Below are 20,820 nucleotides of genomic sequence, written 5' to 3' on the forward strand. Positions count from 1 at the left end.
ATGATGAGTTGGTGGTCGTCGTCCGCCAATACGGCCCTGGACGAGCAGATCGAGAAAGCCACGAGCAGTAGCCTGTATGTCATCGCTCAACTCTCCTTGTATTAGCATCATCTAACTCAGATTATCAGTGAAGATATTGCCCTTAATCTCGAAATCTCCGATGTCATTAGATCCAAAACGGTCGCGCCCAAAGAGGCGATGCGCTCTCTCAAGAGGCGCATTGGCAACAAGAACCCTAACACCCAACTGAGCGCTTTAAACGTACGATTCCCGTCATGTTGATAAAACCAAACATTGAGTCTGACGCTTCATCAGCTTACCGATACTTGCGTCAAAAACGGCGGATCACACTTCCTCGCCGAAGTCGCATCACGGGAGTTTATGGACAACCTTGTGTCGCTTCTTCAGGCAGTTGGTGGTGCTGCTGTCAACGCTGACGTGAAATCAAAAATTCTCGAGCTTATACAATCCTGGGCCGGCGCTACTGAGGGACGATACGAGCTTTCATACATTGGTGAGGTATACCGAACCTTGCAGCGTGACGGATATCAATTCCCTCCCAAGACATCAGTGGCCAGCAGCATGATTGACAGCAGCGCGGTAAGGACCATCGCCGAACATTACCTTAGTAGCTAGCTGATGATGCTTTAGCCCCCCGAATGGACCGATTCCGACGTGTGTATGAGATGCCGGACACCCTTCACCTTTACGAATAGAAAACACCATTGCCGAAACTGTGGTAACTGTTTCGACCAGCAATGTTCCGCCAAGGTGGTTGCGCTCCCTCATCTCGGCATCATGGCGCCTGTGCGAGTTGATGATGGGTGTTATGCGAAACTTACCAACAAGGGTAACAAACTCCCTAACCCGTCGCTCGATCGATCACCGACATACCCCCACAAGACGCGCAGTACCTCTGCGATGCAACCCCGAAACGCCCGAGTTGACGACGGGTTTGATGAGGATCTGAAGAAAGCATTGGCAATGAGCTTGGAGGAAGTCAAGACTCATTCCCACAACCATGCACCGCCTGCACAATCTTCGTACACAACCAACGGCGACGCCTCGGCGGTCAAGCAGGCAGAAGATGAAGATGATGACCTCAAGGCCGCAATCGCCGCGTCCTTGGCCGACATGGAAGAGCAGAAGAAGAGGCATGCTGCGGTACTCAAGGAGCAAACATCCAGTTCCGTCGATACTTCTTCCTCCACCAACTTTGTTCTTCCCAAGAATGACTACGAGTTGACTCCTGTTGAAGCAGAGAATATTAACCTATTTGCAACATTGGTGGACCGTCTTCAGACTCAACCCCCAGGAACCATCCTTCGTGAACCTCAGATTCAGGAGCTCTATGACAGCATTGGTACATTGCGGCCCAAGCTAGCAAGGACCTACGGAGAAACCATGAGCAAGCATGGTAAGCAATTCGTTTCCACCAACAGGTGTCGGTAGCTAACACAGGTACAGATACACTCCTAGATCTTCATGCTAAACTCTCGACCGTCGTCCGATATTACGACCGTATGTTGGAGGACAGACTCTCCAAGGCATACAGCCAACAGAATCTCGGCGGATACAACCTACCCCCACCTCGCCAGCCAGCCGGTCCCTATCCTTCTATCTCTTCAACTCAGATGCCAAGCAATCCTGGCGCTGCGGAAAGCTTCTATACTGGCCAACCAAGAGCCAGTTACCAGGCTCCTCAACACCAACAATTCCAACAACCACCGCATGCAACACCCCAGCCTCAGTATCCTGCTTATGGATCTGTATCAGAACAACAGACCGGCCAATATCCTCCTCAGCAGATTCAAAGAACCGATAGCTGGCAAAACAGGGCACCTTCGGCACCTCAAGATCCGTACCAACAACAGCAGTCACACGATCCAAACCAACAGACACACAACCATCAGCAGCCACAGGCAGCAGCCACTAACGACCCCAATACCTCTTACTACTTCACACCTCAGCAATCACAGCAGGCCCCTCTCGGGCCATCCGCTCCAGGAGCTGCACCTGACACTGCTCAATCACCGTATCCTAATCTGCAGCCGTCTTCGCAGTACTCTGGAGGCCCTGCGCCGGTGCCCTCGCAGTCCACGCCAAACCAAACACCCGTCCAGCCGCCCCAGGCGCCTCAGCAACCTGTTCAATCACCCCAGATGCAGCACTCTAAACCACAGCAGCCTCAGATGGGTCAGCAAGTTCCTCCCCCACAACAGCAGCACCAACAACAGGCATACTGGCAGCCTTCTATGCCACAGCAGCATCAGCAGCCACCAGCAGCGCCGCAGAACTGGGCGTATGGTGGTTACACCCAAGATTCTTTCCCCTCGGTGCCGCAGCAAGAACCTGCGAAGCAGCCTGTAAAGGAGGAGGCTCTTATTGAATTTTAGATTTGTACTGGATGATAGTCAGGGTCTTGTGTTCCATCGGTTCGATAATGGCGTTCTAGTGGGATTGGCCGTCGTAGACGATCAGAAGAATGCATTCTTGGCAGAGCAAGGGTATGGTCAAATGTACTGCTAGATGAAGAATTTGAACTGTGATACCATTCTTTAGGTCTTGCGCAACACGCAACAGATTCTCATGACACGACGTCCCTCTGAAGGTTCTCAGTAACATCACGTTGGGGTCATCAGGTTATATTTGAAATGAGCAGGACAATCACGAAATCAGTGCATTGATTCACCTATTCCGAGAAACATACGGATGGAATAACAATGAAGATTGCTTACGAACTGTTTTTGTCACTACAACTTTCGGCTCTTATTCACCTAACGCTGCATGCCTGTCTACAACTCTGGTTAGCGAGCCGAATCGGATACAAAAGAGGTAATCAAGGCGACCCAACCGAGTGGCCCTCTGCTACGAATAACCTACAGAGGCTAATGATGCATCTCGGAAACCCCCAAGATTAGCCAATCGGCGAGCGACGGCCGCGCACGCCGCTCACCTAGTAGGGCAGCTCCGCTTACGCAGCCGAGTCCGGCCTCCGGAGATCATGACACCGGCTTTGGCGGGGCCACATCGGGAGGGGCATTTTGAGTCATTACATGACATGGTAATCCAACTTTTCCTCCCGCTTCCTTGTCTGATTATCATATATACCGCTGTCTGTCTACTGTGATTCGTTTAAATAGAGGTTGGTCACACGTTGAGCGTCCTTTATTTCTTTCTCTGGGCTCTTCTGATTTCCACTCTAGACTTCATATTGGAAAATACCACTCAACCAAACCTTCTCATTTTGAATATACTCATCATCATCATCGTAATGGCGCCCACTATCCACCTTGTTCGCCACGCCCAAGGCTTCCACAATCTCTCCATCGAGAATGAGTCGATGCAAGACCCTGACTTGACTCCTCTTGGAGAGGAGCAGTGCGCTGCTCTGCGCAAAGAGTTCCCTCACCACGATAAGCTTACCAAGCTCTTCGCTTCGCCTATGCGTCGCACCGTTTACACATGTCTCCATGCTTTTGGAACAGAGGATCTCAAGCCAATCATTGCTATGCCTGTTTTTCAGGAAGTCTCTGCTAATCCTTGCGACACTGGCTCCGCAGTGGCTAAGGTGCAGGCCGAGTTTCAGGGCATCGCTGACTACTCCCGGGTAGAGGATTCGTGGACTGATAAGGGTCCCGACAGCGAATATGAACCCACAGTCGAGAAGCTCACTGCCCGTGGTCTGAAAGCTAGGAAAGCCCTGAGGGATCTTGTGAGTGGTGATGAACACATTGTTGTTGTGTCTCATGGGGGATTCTTGTAAGATGAGTGATGCCCTCTGTTCGTACGTATTTGCTGATTGCCTTAGGCACTTTCTGACTGATGATTGGTATGGTGTCCCTGAGGAAAGAGGTAAGTCTCAGCAACAGAGTTTCTCACACATAACAAATATGATGATCTGACATCTATCACAGCCACCGGTTGGTCAAACTGCGAGTTTCGCTCGTATCAATTTGTCGATCCTGACGGTGACGACGAGGATGCTGCGCTACTCGAAACCGAAGAAAGCTGGCATAGACGTCGCGGCGATACAAAGCCTCCTACTCGCACAGAATTACGTCAGGTAAAGCCCGTTGCTCAGAAGGCTATGGCTCCATACTTGAATCTCCAGATGCCTAACTAAACCTCGGATCTGAGACTTGCAGTCGGGTGTATAACAGAAGAATTCTCCCCTGAGGCTGAGGCTACCGATAAAGTAGCTAAGGAGTCGTCTCTTATGCTTTCAACGGCCAATCCTTCTAACGCCCTGAAGGACGGCAGTCCCGTTCTTCGCCATTGGTACACCAGTGCTCATCTATCAAATGAAATGTTGGTGGATTTCAGTTGTGGGAGGGGAGACAAAACAACTTCAGATATATCTTTCTGTCCTCGATTTGTTTCTTGGCTTCTGTAGTATTTATCGGTGGCCTCGATTAGGCAATGAGCTTTAGGGTATGTTGTGTGTTCCCGAGGAAATTTTCGTAGAGGTAGACAGATAGAAATATAAAAATAGAATGGTCACTGTGTTTGATTCTTGGAACTTGTCGGATCTATTTAGCATATGGATGAAGCATTGCTTATATCCCACCAAATTGACACCCATCTCGATAGAATTCCGTCATTAACCCACTCATTTACTAAAGGAACTCCCTGGTTCATCCAGATCTGTTCTCCCAAGCGTATCCATGACTCCCTGGATTTCCTTCCAAGTCGTAGTACGGATCTCAAGTACCGTGATTCCCCATCCGGTTTCTGACCTAGGGTCGGATCGCAACTTACATCGGCAAAAGCATTTCATACGTGATGATTGCGCCTTCAGTAGTTCCCGAGCTGCACAGTCGATTGGACTCCCTGCCTCCTAGCCCAGGAGAGCCCCATTGATATAAGGCGGGCATTCTTTAAGTAGGCTTCGAAATTGAAAGTATTTTTTTTGTGGAAGTACTCGCGACTAGAGTAGATCACTCGAGCGAACAGTTCAAAAGTTATCTCGGGTTGATGTCGGAACATTTTGTGCTTTAGCGTCTAAGAGTTCCTGAAGATCGAAAAAGGGTTTGAAAGGTTTCAGTAATACTTGACCAGTAAATGCTGCCAAGGAATGAGATTTTGTGGGCGCTGACGATCGAGATTGGGAGGAGATCCAGGTTTCTTGTTCAACTGGTCGTGAATCATGTTCGGGGATTTTGCTCCTGTTTTCAGTGGGAAACCCAATTGTTGATGCAGGATTTGGTTCCTGACGTGTGTGCTCTTCAATAGCACTCCAGTCTATCTCTTCGGGCAATTGGTGATACCTGATACTGGATTCTTGCTTGTCTGAAGAAGAGTGCGGTGAAGAACACTGCAGCTGCGGGTCATACTCATCCGCTGATCTTGAGTTCCGACTCCATGTACGAAGGACACTTGATGGTGGTTGTTGAGGCTCTTCCTAAGTATCCTCGTTCAACAGCGCCACCAGAGCATCCTCGTCAGATTGTTTCAAACCGTATTCATCTGCGTCGTCCAAATACACTGTCGCCGCTGAGGGTTCAATGGAGATGGGCCCAGTGAGGCTCTCCAAGTATTGATCTAACTCCAGATCATCAAAAGGGTCGTCATAAGGGTCTTGGGGTTCTCGTGGAGAGGGGGCGAAGGAAGTTTGACGGGATTCCGGGTTGTCAGTGTTGGTGGACTGAAGGATCTCATCCAGTGTGAAACTGGACCCTTGGGTTTCAGTAACGTCACTGTAGGTCAATTCAGGCGTTGATTTGTCGATGTTTGTCCGTTGACGTTTGAAGTTATCCACGCAAGGGTCCTGGTCCTGGAGTAAGTGACGTTTTGATGATTGCGCCGGAGGATTGGGCCTGATCGACACATGTAAGTACTAAGAAATGAAATCATACGGCCGGGTCGATCGTTTAACTCACATTGATAACTGAGGATTGTCGTTTGGTTGCATATTGACTGGAGTCAGTCCCGCTTGTGAGAGAAACGGTGTAACGTCATTGGATTTATGTGCCAAAGCGTTGTGTCATAGCCATGTCCACAGGTGGATTGCTGAAATGTGGATTCTGGTTATAGTGATCTCTCAGAGGCCGCAACCTTTAGAGTGACGTTTTGAAGTGACGTTTCTTGCATAAAGAATTAAGGGTCCAGGTGTTGAATTTTCTCGAATCTCGATGCAATTGTGATCTTCATATGGATGTGTTCATCGAGAAGGCATCGAGCCTGCCTTTACAGTACTGTATCAGCCACATCCACTGCGGCTCACCACGCACTTGCCTCGTCTGTGACGTGTAACGCCACTTTTTCAAAACCGGTTTAATCCCAACCGGGCGACTTTGTCCGGAGGAAAGAGCAGAGGAGACACAAGCAATTAACAAATGCGGACCCGTGCCAAAGGGTAGATGCAGTGAAGGAAGGTGCAATTCCTCGTGATCTTGTACATACATTTCTGATTAGAACATCAGGTGGGTCGAAGAAAAAGCGAGACTTAGCTAAGGGTGTCATAAAAGTTAGGACAGTTTACCTGAGCTTAGTATCTAATCAAGTCTAAGTTATTTTGTCAAGAGACTCCTGCGTCCTGGTTATTTCTCGGACCGCCTGAACATCCAATGCTGTATCTCGCTCAACCTGGGCTTTTTTGGAGACTTGTCACTTAGCCTTTCTGGGATGGACAAGGCTGCCCATTGGTTCAACAGCCGTCATGTCCAGGATTAGATCTGTCGTATCCATGTAGTTGCAGAGCTGTCATCAGGAACGAACCTAATCCATGGATTTGATTGCCGGCTCAATGTAAATGGAATGCACACATGGAAAAATACCCCCAATATTGAAGAATTTGGGTCACGATAGTGTCGAGGAAGCCATTGGGGGTGTCGGCAGTACTAATTGGGGGCGGGTACAGAAAATCCACCAACCAGGGGGTTACCTATTGAGGGCACAGTACGGTAGCAGATGAGTGTCCCTCACTCAATTTGAATTTGAGCCTCCAGAACGGGCATGGGAAGCACGCGTCAACCAACACCCACCCACCAAGAGTCTGGACTCTGTGGGTCCACCCCTTAAAAAGGTTTCCGGGAGTCAGAATTGAATGGATTGAAAGAATTGGATGGATGTCTGCCGGGTTACTGCTTTGGTTTTAGGACAAACGTGGGGGAGGGTTATTTTGGGTTTTAGAATGCGAAACAAAAGAAAAAGAAAAAGAAAAAGAAAGGTGCTCGTTAAACAGCCTCGAATGTCTTTTGTCTCTTCGTAAGCTTAATCTCAGGTTTGTCCTCCTGATCTGAGAATCAATTTCCCCCGTGTGGGCTTCATCCCGTGCAAAACAATTCCTTCGGTGTCCCGCTGGATTAAACAGTGGATGAGCCCCCGAGGCCGGGGCTCCGCATAGTCCGCCTGACCTGTGAAGTGGGGTTGGGGTATTAGAAGTAAAATGCCCCACTAAATGATGGCAGAAGCCGACCGAAAATCAAACCTGCTTTTGAATTTGACCCGGCGATCGATCTCCCCGGGACTGCGAAGTGGTCCTTGGACGAGGCACAGCAAGCATCCCCAACACCCCGCCCTCCTTCCCTATCCGGTTCTGGGCGTGGGCGTTAGACTACACAGTCGTCAGCATTGCACATCGTTCCTGCCCTGTCGCTTGTCTTCGCCTGCACATGTCAGTTGCTGTTTGACTCCAGCCGTTTGGGCGCCGGTCTCCCGCCGTGTCCTTCCCCCGTGTCTAACTCACAATGGCATCCCGAGGCTTCCTCCGCCCTACCCTCCGCTCTTTCCCCCACCCTTCCCCTTGTTCCCCCTCGATCCTCAAGCATTTATCAAGGCCGACTTCCTCCCTCCATTGTCCATCCTCTTCATCTCCCATTCTATATTCTCCATCATCTATCAAACATCTTCATCCTCTCTCCATCTTTATATACAACTACATCAATCTAGCTTCTTGGCTACGAACCCTATCACGATTTAGTAGAGCTCATCAACGTTTAAGCTCTTCGCCACATCCTTTACCCTGCTAGGGACGGCTCCCTTGCCACGATATTACAAACAACCAATTCGCAAACTTGTTCTTAACCACATCGTGTGCAAGGATGCAATTCTCAACAACCAACGCACCCCCGCGCCTGGTGCAAGATAGTTTCGACGACATAAACCCCAAGGACTACCTTAGAAAAGAATTCAAGTCTAAGCGCCCACGAACTGCTGATATTCTCCTCGAGGAGCTACCACAAGGACTCGTTCACGATGCTGAAGCAGCAGACCTCGCAGGAGATTTCTTCTCAGCCAAGCCTGAGCTAGAGTCAGACCATGAGGAGCAACTCCCCGAGGGAATTGAGGAGACTGAGGAGGAGAGACAGAAGCACTGGTTCGTCGGTAGCATCGACCAGGGTACAACATCAACCCGATTCCTCATCTTCAATGGTCATGGTGAGCCTGTTGCCAGCCACCAAATGGAATTTGAGAACCTCTACCCCAGTTCTGGATGGCACGAGCATGACCCTATGACACTCCTCGAAACTGCCGAGGTCTGCATCGAAAAGGCAACCGAGAAGTTCTGTGCTCAAGGTCATAAGGTTGAGGATATCCGCTCTATTGGTATTACAAACCAGCGTGAAACAACCGTTCTCTGGGACAGCACCACTGGTGAGCCCCTTTACAACGCTGTTGTCTGGCCCGATACTCGCACTTCTGCTCTCGTCCGTGACCTCAAGAACAAGCCTGGCGCCGAGAAGCTCCAAGAATCCTGCGGCTTGCCATTGTCTACCTACCCCTCAAGTGTGAAGCTCCTCTGGGTCCTCCAGAATGTCGAGTCAGTCCGAGAGGCCTACGAGGATTGCCGACTATCCTTTGGTACTGTCGACTCATGGCTCATTTACAAGCTCAACGGTGGAGTGGAACGTGAGGGAGGACCCATCTTTGTCACCGATGCCACCAACGCCAGCCGCACTATGTTCATGAACCTCAAGACACTGGACTATGATGACGATCTTCTCAAATTCTTTGATGTTGACCGCACCAAGATCAGCCTGCCTAAGATTGTTCCTTCCTCCCACCCCACTGCCTACGGTACCCTTTTCAGGGGACCTCTCAAGGATGTCCCTATCGCCGGCTGCTTGGGCGACCAATCCTCTGCCCTTGTCGGCCAGTGTGGCTTCAAGCCTGGCCAAGCCAAGAACACCTACGGTACCGGTTGCTTCCTTCTCTACAATGTCGGCAGCGAGCCTGTCATTTCACAGACTGGTCTCCTCGCTACTGTCGCATATGATTTCGGAAAAGGCCGCAAGCCGGTCTACGCTCTTGAAGGTAGCATTGCCGTTGCCGGCTCTGGTGTCAAGTTTCTCGAAAACAACCTGGGGATTATCAAGAGTTCTTCTGAAGTTGATGATGTTGCCCGATCTGTTCCTGACAATGGTGGTGTGACGTTCGTCACAGCCTTCAGCGGCCTCTTCGCCCCCTACTGGATTGATGACGCCAAGGGTACTCTCTTTGGTGTCACTCAACACACCAACAAGGGTCACATTGTGCGAGCTACTCTTGAGGCTACTTGCCATCAGACAGCAGCTATTCTGGATGCTATGGCAGCTGACTCGGGCCACGCCCTCGACATTCTGGCTGTGGATGGCGGTCTATCTAACTCGGACCTCTGCATGCAAACACAGGCCGATATCAGTGGAGTACCTGTCGATCGCCCCGCTATGCGAGAGACCACAGCACTGGGCGCTGCCATTGCGGCGGGTCTTGCTACAGGAGTCTGGAACGAGCTGGAGGAGCTGCACGAAGTCAACCGAAAGGACCGTAAGGTCTTCTACCCCGAAGCAGACCCCAAGGACGTGCGTCGCTCTCGACGACGTTGGGAGCGAGCCGTCGAGATGAGCAGAGGTTGGCTCCAGGACGATGAGGACGATGAATAAAATAAGGCGATGGCGAACTCTCAAGAGTGTGGAAACTTTTGTTGCATAATGACTGGCTTACAGGCGTTCAACTGGGCATAGCGCATCATGAGCATGGGAGCTCGGCAAATGATATTTTTTGGGATTTTAGTATAGCTTAAAAGCTTCCATATAGTGCATAATACCATAACGATTTAAATTCAAGTGTCTTCCACATATGAAACACCAGGCCTGAATGTTGTGAAAGCGCAAGTTGACGATTGATGTTTGGGGTTTTGTTTGAAGTATTCAATCTCAATCAGCACAGCCTCACTGCAAAATTGATGTCCTTGGTATCTATTTGGTTCGAAAGATTGATTCCAGGCCCAGAAACTACACTTCAGAAACGCTGTATATGCGAGTTACTGCGATCTAGTGTTTAGACTAGTGAGGTGTATGTTATTGCTTTTGATATGTGTACAGTATGAGTTGTTGACGGATATCATATATCTACTGACACAACTAGGCAGGGGATATCTACATGTACCAAGTTACAGAATGTTCCGGGAATTGTGAGATTGAAAGGCAAAAGCAAACTGAAACGCAAGAAAAAGAAAGGGATGGGTGTGGCGAGTTCTCAGAGGCAAGACAACCGAAGCAAATCAGTCAAAAGTCAAAGTCCCAATACTATCCATCTATCAGTCAAACATACGGGATACTCAAAGTCGTGGCTTTTCGGAATGCCTTGACGGGTTAGTTGGATTCGTAAGGCAATACCAGTGCGATCCATGCCGTGCCATGTCGCTACAGCACTCGCTAAGGCAAGACAGCTTCTACGAGAGATTCTAGCCCTGGTCTTAATTTAGATGTCCTGGGATTGTAAGACATCACGCGGAAGGAAGAAAAAAAAGAAGTGGGTTATCCCTTGATGCCGGATATCTAAGAGCAGAGTACGTGTTCGGATCCGAGACAGAGAGCATGGGTAGGTTGATGATCCTCGTGAGTAGCAAAATCAATCTAAGACATTTTGCAAGGGGATTGAGAATTTGTGTGGGTTTCAAGTCTTGCTAGTTCGAACTTAAGCGAAGCGAACGGAGCAGAGCCGCAACGACCGGCTCCAGGTCCCGGGCCCGGAAAGTTGAGTTAAGTTAAGTTGAGTTGTCGTTTGAACTTTGAACGTTTCCCCGCTCAGGCACAAACTGTTAAGTTTAGCGAAGAGACTAACTGAATTGGGGGGTTCCGAAAAGATGGGGAAAGAGGCTTCATGTGACGGGAACTAAGATTGGATTTCCATCCGGGACTAGTCTAGATGAGAGGTGAAGAAAAAGAAAACAGAAAGAGAGGTCGGGGGTTCCGAGAGCGGGGACAGATTTAGATAGCAGATGCTCTCTCTCTACACCGACCCGTCTCTAGAAATGTTTGTTGAGTTGTTGACCCAGGTAAAGCTGAGACTAGAGGTACCTAGGTAACCAGAGTCTAAAAGTATGAACCCCTTATCCGTATTTTGCATTGCAATTGCCTTACCTTACCCACAACACCACGTATTCCATCGCTCACATGCTCACGATGATCCTCTTTACTTTGTGGGTTCAATCCAATTCATAATTCAAGTCACCATTTGACTCGTCTATTTTGTGATAGATAACCTCCCTACCTCAGATGAATCCTCACCCACCCCTCCCTTTCCCTTTCCCTTTCCCCTTCCCTCCCCCTCTTCCACACCTCTCTTCCCCTCCCCATCTCAAAGCTCCCCAACCTTACCCATGGGTCAGTTAGGCTGTCAGGGTTCCGACCCCAGCCCCAAGTTTTAATTAATGCACGACACTACCTAATTAACGGAGTTGGGAATATTGTCTAAAGTCTTGTTTATCACGCTAACCTATAAACTGCATGGCCTACTATTTCATGCAGACTGCCAGCTTATATCCACTGTATTGGTTTGATCTGTTGGTAATTGATTGACATGATAAAAAGCCAAGCCAAGATAGCTTCAATCTTGGAATGTAACGCTGATAGTACCATGTATCGTGTCCTCTCGGCAAACCCCTCGTCTGCGACTTCCCCTCTCGCATCAAGGATCTAGTTGCAGGTCTTTTATTCTGTAGCCTACCATCAGTAACTATCGGATATGTCTGTCTGTCTGTCTCGGTTTTCCTAGAATCTTCCATGTTTGGGGGTACCCATGCGCCCCAATCAAATGGGGCCATGTCTGTCCAGTTTCCAAATCTTTCTAGGTAGGTATTCTGCCCATAGCCTCGGTTATGTCAATTTCATGGTCCCAAGTCAGGTCAAGGACATCAACATCCGAAGCTTCCAGCCTCAAAGTTAAGTTGCAATGAGTCGGTCAGTAACTTTGCGTTCTTCCTACCAGTTCTTACACTTTCTATAATCTCTCGGCCGGTTCGCTCGTGGCTGGCTCCAGCATACCGCAAAATGCTCGACATACTCTACTCTGCTTCAGAACATATGCCCTGTCAGTCTGTCACTGTAACTTAATAGTCTACTATGGACCAAGCCAATGGAATTAAAGAAATGTCATCGTCCTATCAAAATGCTGCTTCTGATGCTTATCGATATTCCCTGTAGATCGGCGATCCAACCAAACATCCATACCTGGGTAGCTAGCTTCGTTTCCTTTCCGCTTTGAAACGATCGCGATGCCGTGCTGGTAGTCATGCAGCTCCCATGCCGATCATTTTTTGTCACTATCAATTATTCGGGCAGATGTCCTATTTGTCTGCAGTGACTGTCCTCGTGTTGCTAAAGCGGCGTTCATATTTCACTTGGTAACGACAAGTTCATGATTCAGCTAGATATCTGAACTGTCAAGATCAGCCCTGGTGGATTTGTTGTTTGCTGATCTCCTCACAAGCCAAGTGCTTGCTATTGCTTCAAACTGTTCGAAACACATCACTAAGTAGATACATAGGGGGCACCGCGGGTCTGAGAGTGAAGCAAGCTGGCCTGGGGAGATGGCTCGTTCAGGACATGTCGGCTAGTTTGACCGCATAATAATGGAGTATCTACAAATAAAGTCCCTGGGACACGAGGCATGTACCTCAGACAAGTCTGTTCATTGTCCGGACCTTGGCCACTTGTGGCTCAAGGCGAGTTGGTCTCAATCTCTAGATCGAGGACCTCGGCGGCGACGCCATTGGAGAGGCTCGGTTGCTTTTATATCATTATGTGGATAAAATAGCTCAAACGCAATGATTCTTTATGAGCAAATCTAAGTCCAAGTCGCTCAGGGTTAAGAATCTTGGTTAAGTCTCGTTCCGGGTGAATGAGTCAACCAAATAGTTGTTGCCTACATAACATGTTTCTTTCCGTTCAAAGTCACCACAGGTGTTGCAATATCAGTATGCTGTCTAGAAGTCAAGAGAATCGCTCCTTCGTTTATGGATACCTATCGGCTAGATGATGGTTATATGACCTATACGCACCTTGGTTGTACTCTTGTCCCAGATTTTACTTGACAGTGTTTTGAGCAAGTGGTACACGTCATGACATACTCTACTCAATGTATTGCTTAAAGGTGCTGTTGAATTTTTGAATGGAATACTATTCTATCTTTCGGTCTGTCACTTAGTGACTTCTACGTGGCCATGCCCGGATTTATGAAACAGTGCTAGACAGACGTTCTATCGGTGGAAGTTTGCGGCCAGCAACTCACTGGTAGTTGAGGCAACCCTTCTATATGTTCTCTTAGTGCCCGAGAGAATAGAGTACCAAAGGCTGTTCATCAGTGTGCTTCATTGTTGAATATTCTGCTCTTCTATAGCTGTTATGGTGCAATCCAAGAATCTATATCATCTTGTCCCAAGTGGGTGTCTCGGTAGTGATACCATTAACAGCATGTAGTGGAATAGATATCAGCGAATTACATTGGTCTTCAGTTCCCTATGAATGAAACCAATTTATAAATGATGATGGTTCGGGTTTTGTATCCGTTGTTTTGGTAGAACATCCATACTCTGGTGCTGATGCTGAGCGCGACGTGGTAGCTCCTCTGTTGGATTTCGAGCAACATGACCTGTATGAGTCGTTGATTCGTTTATCCAGAGACTCTGGTTATGTCTATCAAGTTGACTTGTTATGTTATGTAACTTGAGTGTCTATCTTCCTGCTTTGAACGCTTCGTGTATTTAATCCTCTGGTGCCGCAGACCAGTACACCGTGGCCAAGCCGTCCTATAGATAGGAATGTAGCTAGCTATTAAGGCCAGGGTGAGTTGTTTCAGTCCAGAATCGGATGGTATCCTATTTCCAGTTATGCTAGAAGCCCAGACTATTAAATGGTTTTATCCTATTGTGCTCTTTGGGAGCTTCCCTTGGCTCAGCCAAACTGCATGTTCGGACGCTCCATGATATACGCAACTGATAGCATAAACCAGACATGAAGAACATGCTGCAACAAATATAACTAAGAATGACTCCTCATCACAATGGCTCGACCGGCGTTAGGGTATGGTGGACTTTGGGCGTACCAGCGCTCGCTGACTTATTACATGCTACCACTATCCGTATATTCATCTTCCAGTGTCAGTACTTGGGCTCGTAAGATATGTTAGCTAGCAGCCAAAGTAGTACCTCAGTTATACTATATGTAATTTAATTGTTGTGTTCAACCGGAAATTTGGGGGGTTCTCAGAGTGCAAGCACTGCTGCAATCCTCATCCATACAGCTTTCGACATTCCAAATTCCAAAGTTATGACTTTGTTACACAACCGGTAAGTATTTCGAGTATGATTCGTCTTTAGGACAATATGTATATGCCTTTTCCAGCTAAATATGTTGCAAGCGGTGAAGTCATCTTGATTGCCTAGACACCACATAACTTTGTCTTATTAGCACATCTTCCCGTCATCTATATTCCCTCATAAATCTCTTGAGACAACTTTGATATACACATATGTACAAGTAGGATCCATATCTCTAGTAATCATATATCTCTGATCAATAGCGAAGCTTGCCATAAACAATATTTTAGGCCACGTTCCGATAATACATCACATGCGATACTATCATTGAATGGAGATATCTCGAAGAGCAATTTGCCAGAACGTGCTGTTCCAAACACACGTTATTCCACCATTAGACGAGTCACTTTCATCACAGCAAGTCATCAACTTCCGGCCAGACACATAAACTCTCTTTCAACGTCATGAAGATGGATAGAAGACTAAGACTTGTGTGGCTGTAAAGCTGCTTACCCGGTACTGCTCACTGCACTTGACTTGAATGAAAGACTAAGAGAATTGAGCTATTCACATATAGGCTGTTATTGCTTGCCGCTAGCCTTTTTTTACAGCGAAAGGACTCAATTCCGTGTCGGAGTGCCCACTGCCCGTCAATTTCATGAAAGACCTGAAGTCAATGACAAAGCCCGGAGCTAACCATGGAGATTGGCACAACAAAGAAAAGGGTTCCACAAAAGGTCCTACGGAAAGTCCTGGATTGAGATCCAGGGCCCTGCAAGGATTGTCCTACTTTACATCCTACCTCCAAGGTCAGAAGCGGAAGCGGCTGAGAGAGAACCTAGGTAGGTACCCGGAGGTGGCTCAGGACAATCAGGCTCACCTGGTATGGATATGTACATCCCATCCAGAGATGTTGATAATCTAGGTACCTACTACCTACTACCTACCTAGGTACCAAGTTCTAGTACTATGATTGCTAAAGGGATGCACTTGATATTTACGTAGGTACGAGACAACAGACGTCATGGTCAACGTCAACATTGCCATTCCCCTTTCTCTCCTTCGGCAGATTCGAGGTTCGTCATCCCTCCTTGGACAATACATACAGTGCAGTACCTTACCTACCGTATGGTTTCGTATTGGGGCTTTGCTCGTGTCCTGCATTTGCGGTGCGGGTATGGCATCTTCCCCACCATCACCCATCCCACCTTGTTTGTGCTGTACCCAAACGTCAGGGTTATCTCAACATATTCGAAAGGAACAATACGGTATTGACTGTATTGCACCATTTTATTACAGTAAATTTGAAATGTGCATCATTCTTGAGCTTAAAATCATTCACCTGCCCAAACTTCCGTATTTAGGTACCTAGGTAGCCGATGGAACAAAACAAAAAGAACATCTCACGCAGGATTCGCACCACATTAGCACTAGCGCTAGCCTCCTCAAGACTCCGGGCTCTCACTCACAGCCACAACGGACATGGATTTGGATCATGTCAGCAGCAAATGGTTGAGCTTCTTTTCTTGAGACGTGCAAAGAGCCCAGCAGAACAGATCAAGTCATTCACTTTGGCCATGATTGGTTGTTTGCAGTGATCGAGGTGATGTGAGTTAAAGAAGACTTTGGACCGTTATCAACGATACCAACAGTTACTGTTGATATTTACATTCAATACTTGGTACTAACGTCGCGCTCTGTAAGATCATGAACTTTCTTGTTAACCAAAAAAACGGTGTGAAACAGGCGTTCCTGGTCACAGATTGGATACCACCTACCAGTACACTCTCAACAGCTAAAATGCACCTACGGTAGGACCATACATCCAATCCTATGGATCCAATGGGTCCTGGCAACCCCTGCACTCAGCCTTAAACCGCTGAAAAGATCCTAGCGCTGTCAGCTGTGTCCTGGAAAGATCTCCACTGGAAGTGGTCGGTCGCTGATTCCTCGTCCCTTGTTGCTCCTCCTTCCATTGGGTCATGAATCTTGTGGAGCGGGTATTCCAGCTCGCAGCGCCTCAATTCAGCCACTACAACCTCAGCTCAACCCAGTCCAGCCAAGTCAAGCCAAGCCTAGAAGGAACAAGTTAAGACGTAGACTGAGACTGAGACTGAGACTCAGACTCAGACCAGAATCATCCATCCTCGTGTCTCTCGCGTTCATTGCGACCATACGATGCAAATGATACAGCTTCTCTAAGTAACAAAGCAAAGCGTTTGTTGATACCTGTTTACCATAGGCATCTCAACTACATCCCTCTCGTCACGCCTCTTCGGCCAGCCCGTTCTTCTTTTCACAACTGCGCCTCTTTGTTTGATCGTGTCTCGAAACGGTAATAAGCACTGAACAGACCAGCGCGTATCGTATCGACGCCAATCCGACAAAGCCCAGCCCACTTTGAATCTCACGACTCCATCCGTTGCTACGTCCCTCGAGAAAGCGGTGCATACTGGATAATTACCGTACCTTTTTTTTCCTTCTCCAGATTTCCTTGAGAGACATCTGACAAGACCATACCATAGAAACGACAGGCCAAGTCTAACTCGCTCGTCATTGCAAAGCCTGCATCAAGCCAGGAAACTTGAAGCATCAAAAATTGATTTTCGGTGCATCCAGCTTCAAGCCAGCTTCAGCCCAAGCTCAGCCCAAGCTCAATATCATTAGCCAACCAACCTGCGAAGATCTCAGACTCACACACCCCTCTTTGTTGCTTCGCACGTTCCGACGATTTCAGGACGCAAAAGGACAGGACTACTAGACTATCTACCTATCTGTACAGTCCAGGACGCTCAAGACTTGAATCGAAGCGGCACATGATAGCATTGCATTGCATTGCATCGACATCATACCTAGCATCAGAATCAGCGCAACCGCACTGTTTGGCAGCCGAGTTCTTATCCCTGGACTCTTGTCTCGCCTCTCGCTATATCTAGGTCTTCGAGGACCAAAAAGACCCTAGCTCGGCCTTTTTTTGCCCGCTACAACTGTACCTACTGTGCTGTATTGCGCTGTCGCTGCCCCTCCCACGCCCCCGTGCTAATTTCTGACCCGAGCCCAAGCCTGGCCCTCCACTCCTCCTCTCAAATTCCCCTCCCCCTCTTACGCCCAATCCTAACCCGCCTCGATCCAAACCCCCCCTCGTCCTGTCCGTCCTGCCCCCGTCCCCGTCCTGCTGCGGCGCCTCGCTCGCTGCTCTCTGTGTCTGTGCCTGCCTCTACCTCTTTTGACCTCCTAGGTCCTACTTCTCAACCTTTTTCCCCTTTGCTTCCTTTCCTCTTTTCCATATGAGTTCTATGAACTCCCGCTTCAAAAGCCTTGGCTTCGGAAAACGCAAGTCCACCGCGAGCATACAGACCCCGGAAGGTCAGACACCGAGCCCAACCCCTCCTCCAGGCCAAATACCGCAGCCTCCGCAGCAGCAGCAGCTACACGCTCCCTCAATCGCCCCATCGTCTTCGACGACGAGCCTTCCGATGAATCATCCGGGCCCTGGCAACCGTCCGCCTAGCTACACTGCAAACTTCCCTCCTGGACAAGCTCCTCTCGGTCGAACCAGTCCTCTCACTCAACAACCTAACCGCACTCCTCCTACTCAAATGGTAGGCGGTCCTCCCCCGATCAACACCGGAGCCCCGATGGGCTACCCACCTGGTATGGCTCCCATGGGCCAAGGTCCTCCTCCGATGGGAGGTCCTCCCGGGTTCGGGCAACAACCACCTCCTCCCCAAGGATACCCTCCTCCTGGTCCTCCAGGCGGTCCTATGAACCAGCAGTTCCAGCGACCAGGCCCTGCTGCCGAGGTTGAGGGTGCCAGCAAGAGCAAGGCTCAGCTGATTGTCGGAATCGATTTTGTAGGCACCTTGATCAGTCGCTGAGTTGGCAAGTAGCATAACTAATGATCAATGAACAGGGTACTACGTTTTCTGGTGTCGCCTTTGCATTCGCAACCAACAACGAGGCCAAGGAAGATATCATCACCGAATGGCCTGGTGCTGGCTCTTACACAAAGCAAAAGGTACATTTCTGTCTTGCAATGAAGAATAAGCTCGAGGAATTAAGTTGACAACGTACCCCACAGATTCCCACAGTGCTTTACTACGACCAATACCAAAAGGTGGTAGGATGGGGACCCGATATTGCTGACGCCCTCGCCCCTACCGGTTATCCCAAGCCCGGCGTGCAAAAGGTCGAGTGGTTCAAGCTGCAATTGATGTTGAGCGGCAACACATACATTGACCCCATTAACCTGCCTCCTCTGCCCCCCGGAAAGTCCGAGATCGATGTCGCCGCCGATTACCTTTTCAAGCTTCGACAGGCTATGCGGTCAGCTTTACAGAAAGCGTTGGGTGAAGTCTTTAACCGAGAAGAGCGCAACATTCGATACTATCTGACCGTCCCTGCCATTTGGAACGACGCTGGAAAGGCCGCCACTCGAGCTGCTGCCATTCAGGCCGGTTTCCTTCGTGATGAGAACGATAACCGCTTGACCCTCGTCTCTGAGCCTGAGGCCGCTGCTCTGTTCTGCTCCAAGACCGGTCTCCTGGACCTTAAGGTGCATGACGCCGTTTTGATTGTGGATTGTGGTGGTGGTACTGTCGATTTGATTGCGTACGAAGTCGAGGAGGAGAACCCTTTCACTGTAGCCGAGTGTACCGCTGGCTCTGGTGACTCATGCGGCTCAACGGCCCTGAACCGTAACTTCAGCAATATCCTCCGCACCAAGATTCGGAAGATGAAGTTGCCCGACGGCTCCAAGACCGCCGGTCGAGTCTACGCCAAGTGTATCATGGACTTCGAAAACCGAATCAAGGCTGATTTCCGAAACAACGGTCAGAAGTGGGCTGTTGATGTTGGTATTGAGGCTGAGTTCCCTGAGGCTGGTATTGAGGAAGGTTACATGACCTTCACCAACGAAGAGATTCTTCAATGTTTCGAGCCTGTCGTCAATCGCATTTTGGAGCTTGTAAGAAACCAGATCATTGCTATCCAGGCCCAGAACCGTACGCTTCAGAACATTTTGGTTGTCGGTGGTTTTGGTGCCTCTGAATATCTCTTCCAGCAGATCAAGCTCCACGTTCCTCCTCAGTTCCAGTCCAAGGTTGTTCGACCCATGGACTCCGTCGCTGCCATTGTCAAGGGTGCTGTCACTGCCGGTATCACAGAGCGAATCGTTACCCACCGTGTGGCACGTCGACACTACCTTATGGCTACTCTCCAGCCTTTCAAGGAGGGTTACCACCCCGAGGCTTACCGTGTACCCTCTCTTGATGGAAAGGACCGTTGCAAGTTCACCCGTCAAATTTTTGTCCAAAAGGGCCAGAAAGTCAAGAACGGCGAGCCTGTCAAGGTTTCATTCTTCCGACAAGTTGCACCGGGTGCTACTCTCATGTATGAAGACGTCTTGTATGCATGTGACGATGATGTCTGCCCTGAATACACCAAAGACCCCCGTGAGTTTACCCGATACTCCTGATTTGAAATCTTCATTAACCAAACGCAGGTATCAAGGAAGTCGTTACTCTAACCTCGGATCTCTCCCGTAAGAACCTGGAGAAGGACTTCGAACGAATGGACACCCCTCAAGGCACATTTTATCGCGTTTACTTCGATATTTACCTGACGCTAGACGGTTCAGAATTCAGTGCCGAGCTTGTCTGCCAAGGCGAGGTCATGGGTCGCTGCCGCTCTCGCTTCAGATAGATAGGATCAACACTGGAAGAGGAAAGGAAGATTCGATAAGTTTAAGGTTCACTTTGAAACCGCATGATACCTAGGAAAACGCAGGCCGAGATGACGCCCACTCAGAGCGAACGGGGATATTATTTAAGACGGCCTTGAGCACTTGTAGAGGCCGTACTACATGTCGAGCGAAAGATGTTGGATTTAGTATTGAGAATTTAAACAAAGGGGCGTGGTAGATAGACCAGCGTGTTTAAGCCTGGTGCTACGTTCCGGGTCAAAGAGGGAAAGAGTTGCATGCCCGAATGACATGATGATTACTCGTATATAGACGACGAATTCCAGTTGAATGAACACAGGTTACTTGATTCTACCTTGAACTTGGTGGCTACCTAGTAGGTACTACCTTTGCCGTGGTGAATGCTTCTCGAGTGAAATGGTGCGGTCTTCTCCAACCTACAATAGAGGTATGTTCAACTCAGCGACATCTTTGGTTCATAATCCGCTAAATCTCTATTCCCAAACACATACGACCAGAGCTCGTAGAGAATACGGGGTCCCGTCTGCTTCCCCTATCGTCAAGCTGCGAAGTGCCGGATTAGTAGTTGGGTCGG

General features: G+C 48.8%; 5 protein-coding genes across 5 annotated transcripts; 4 read left to right on the plus strand and 1 right to left on the minus strand.

Moving 5' to 3' along the window:
- On the plus strand, positions 1-2,396 carry FIESC28_00712 (uncharacterized protein; the record flags this gene model as incomplete). The annotated part of the gene is made up of 6 exons (XM_031154863.1): positions 1-74; positions 129-261; positions 316-600; positions 652-675; positions 757-1,417; positions 1,468-2,396. The coding sequence occupies 6 exons, from the start codon at positions 1-3 to the stop codon at positions 2,394-2,396; spliced, it is 2,106 nt and encodes a 701-aa protein (XP_031021117.1).
- An 878-nt stretch (positions 2,397-3,274) lies between these two features.
- On the plus strand, positions 3,275-4,126 carry FIESC28_00713 (uncharacterized protein; the record flags this gene model as incomplete). The annotated part of the gene is made up of 3 exons (XM_031154864.1): positions 3,275-3,762; positions 3,812-3,855; positions 3,918-4,126. The coding sequence occupies 3 exons, from the start codon at positions 3,275-3,277 to the stop codon at positions 4,124-4,126; spliced, it is 741 nt and encodes a 246-aa protein (XP_031021118.1).
- A 1,278-nt stretch (positions 4,127-5,404) lies between these two features.
- On the minus strand, positions 5,405-5,914 carry FIESC28_00714 (uncharacterized protein; the record flags this gene model as incomplete). Its single annotated transcript, XM_031154865.1, has 2 exons — positions 5,405-5,819; positions 5,883-5,914. 2 exons carry the CDS (start codon positions 5,912-5,914, stop codon positions 5,405-5,407), a joined length of 447 nt encoding a protein of 148 aa, XP_031021119.1.
- Positions 5,915-8,045: 2,131 nt separating this feature from the next.
- FIESC28_00715 (uncharacterized protein) lies at positions 8,046-9,866 on the plus strand (the record flags this gene model as incomplete). The annotated part of the gene is made up of 1 exon (XM_031154866.1): positions 8,046-9,866. One exon carries the CDS (start codon positions 8,046-8,048, stop codon positions 9,864-9,866), a length of 1,821 nt encoding a protein of 606 aa, XP_031021120.1.
- Positions 9,867-17,811: 7,945 nt separating this feature from the next.
- Positions 17,812-20,227, plus strand: FIESC28_00716 (uncharacterized protein; the record flags this gene model as incomplete). Its single annotated transcript, XM_031154867.1, has 4 exons — positions 17,812-18,378; positions 18,438-18,542; positions 18,606-19,977; positions 20,028-20,227. 4 exons carry the CDS (start codon positions 17,812-17,814, stop codon positions 20,225-20,227), a joined length of 2,244 nt encoding a protein of 747 aa, XP_031021121.1.
- Positions 20,228-20,820: the final 593 nt, after the last annotated feature.

This window comes from Fusarium coffeatum, assembly GCF_003316985.1.
Source record: "Fusarium coffeatum strain FIESC_28 chromosome Unknown BRIP53273_contig_20, whole genome shotgun sequence".
Lineage (NCBI taxonomy): Eukaryota > Fungi > Ascomycota > Sordariomycetes > Hypocreales > Nectriaceae > Fusarium > Fusarium coffeatum.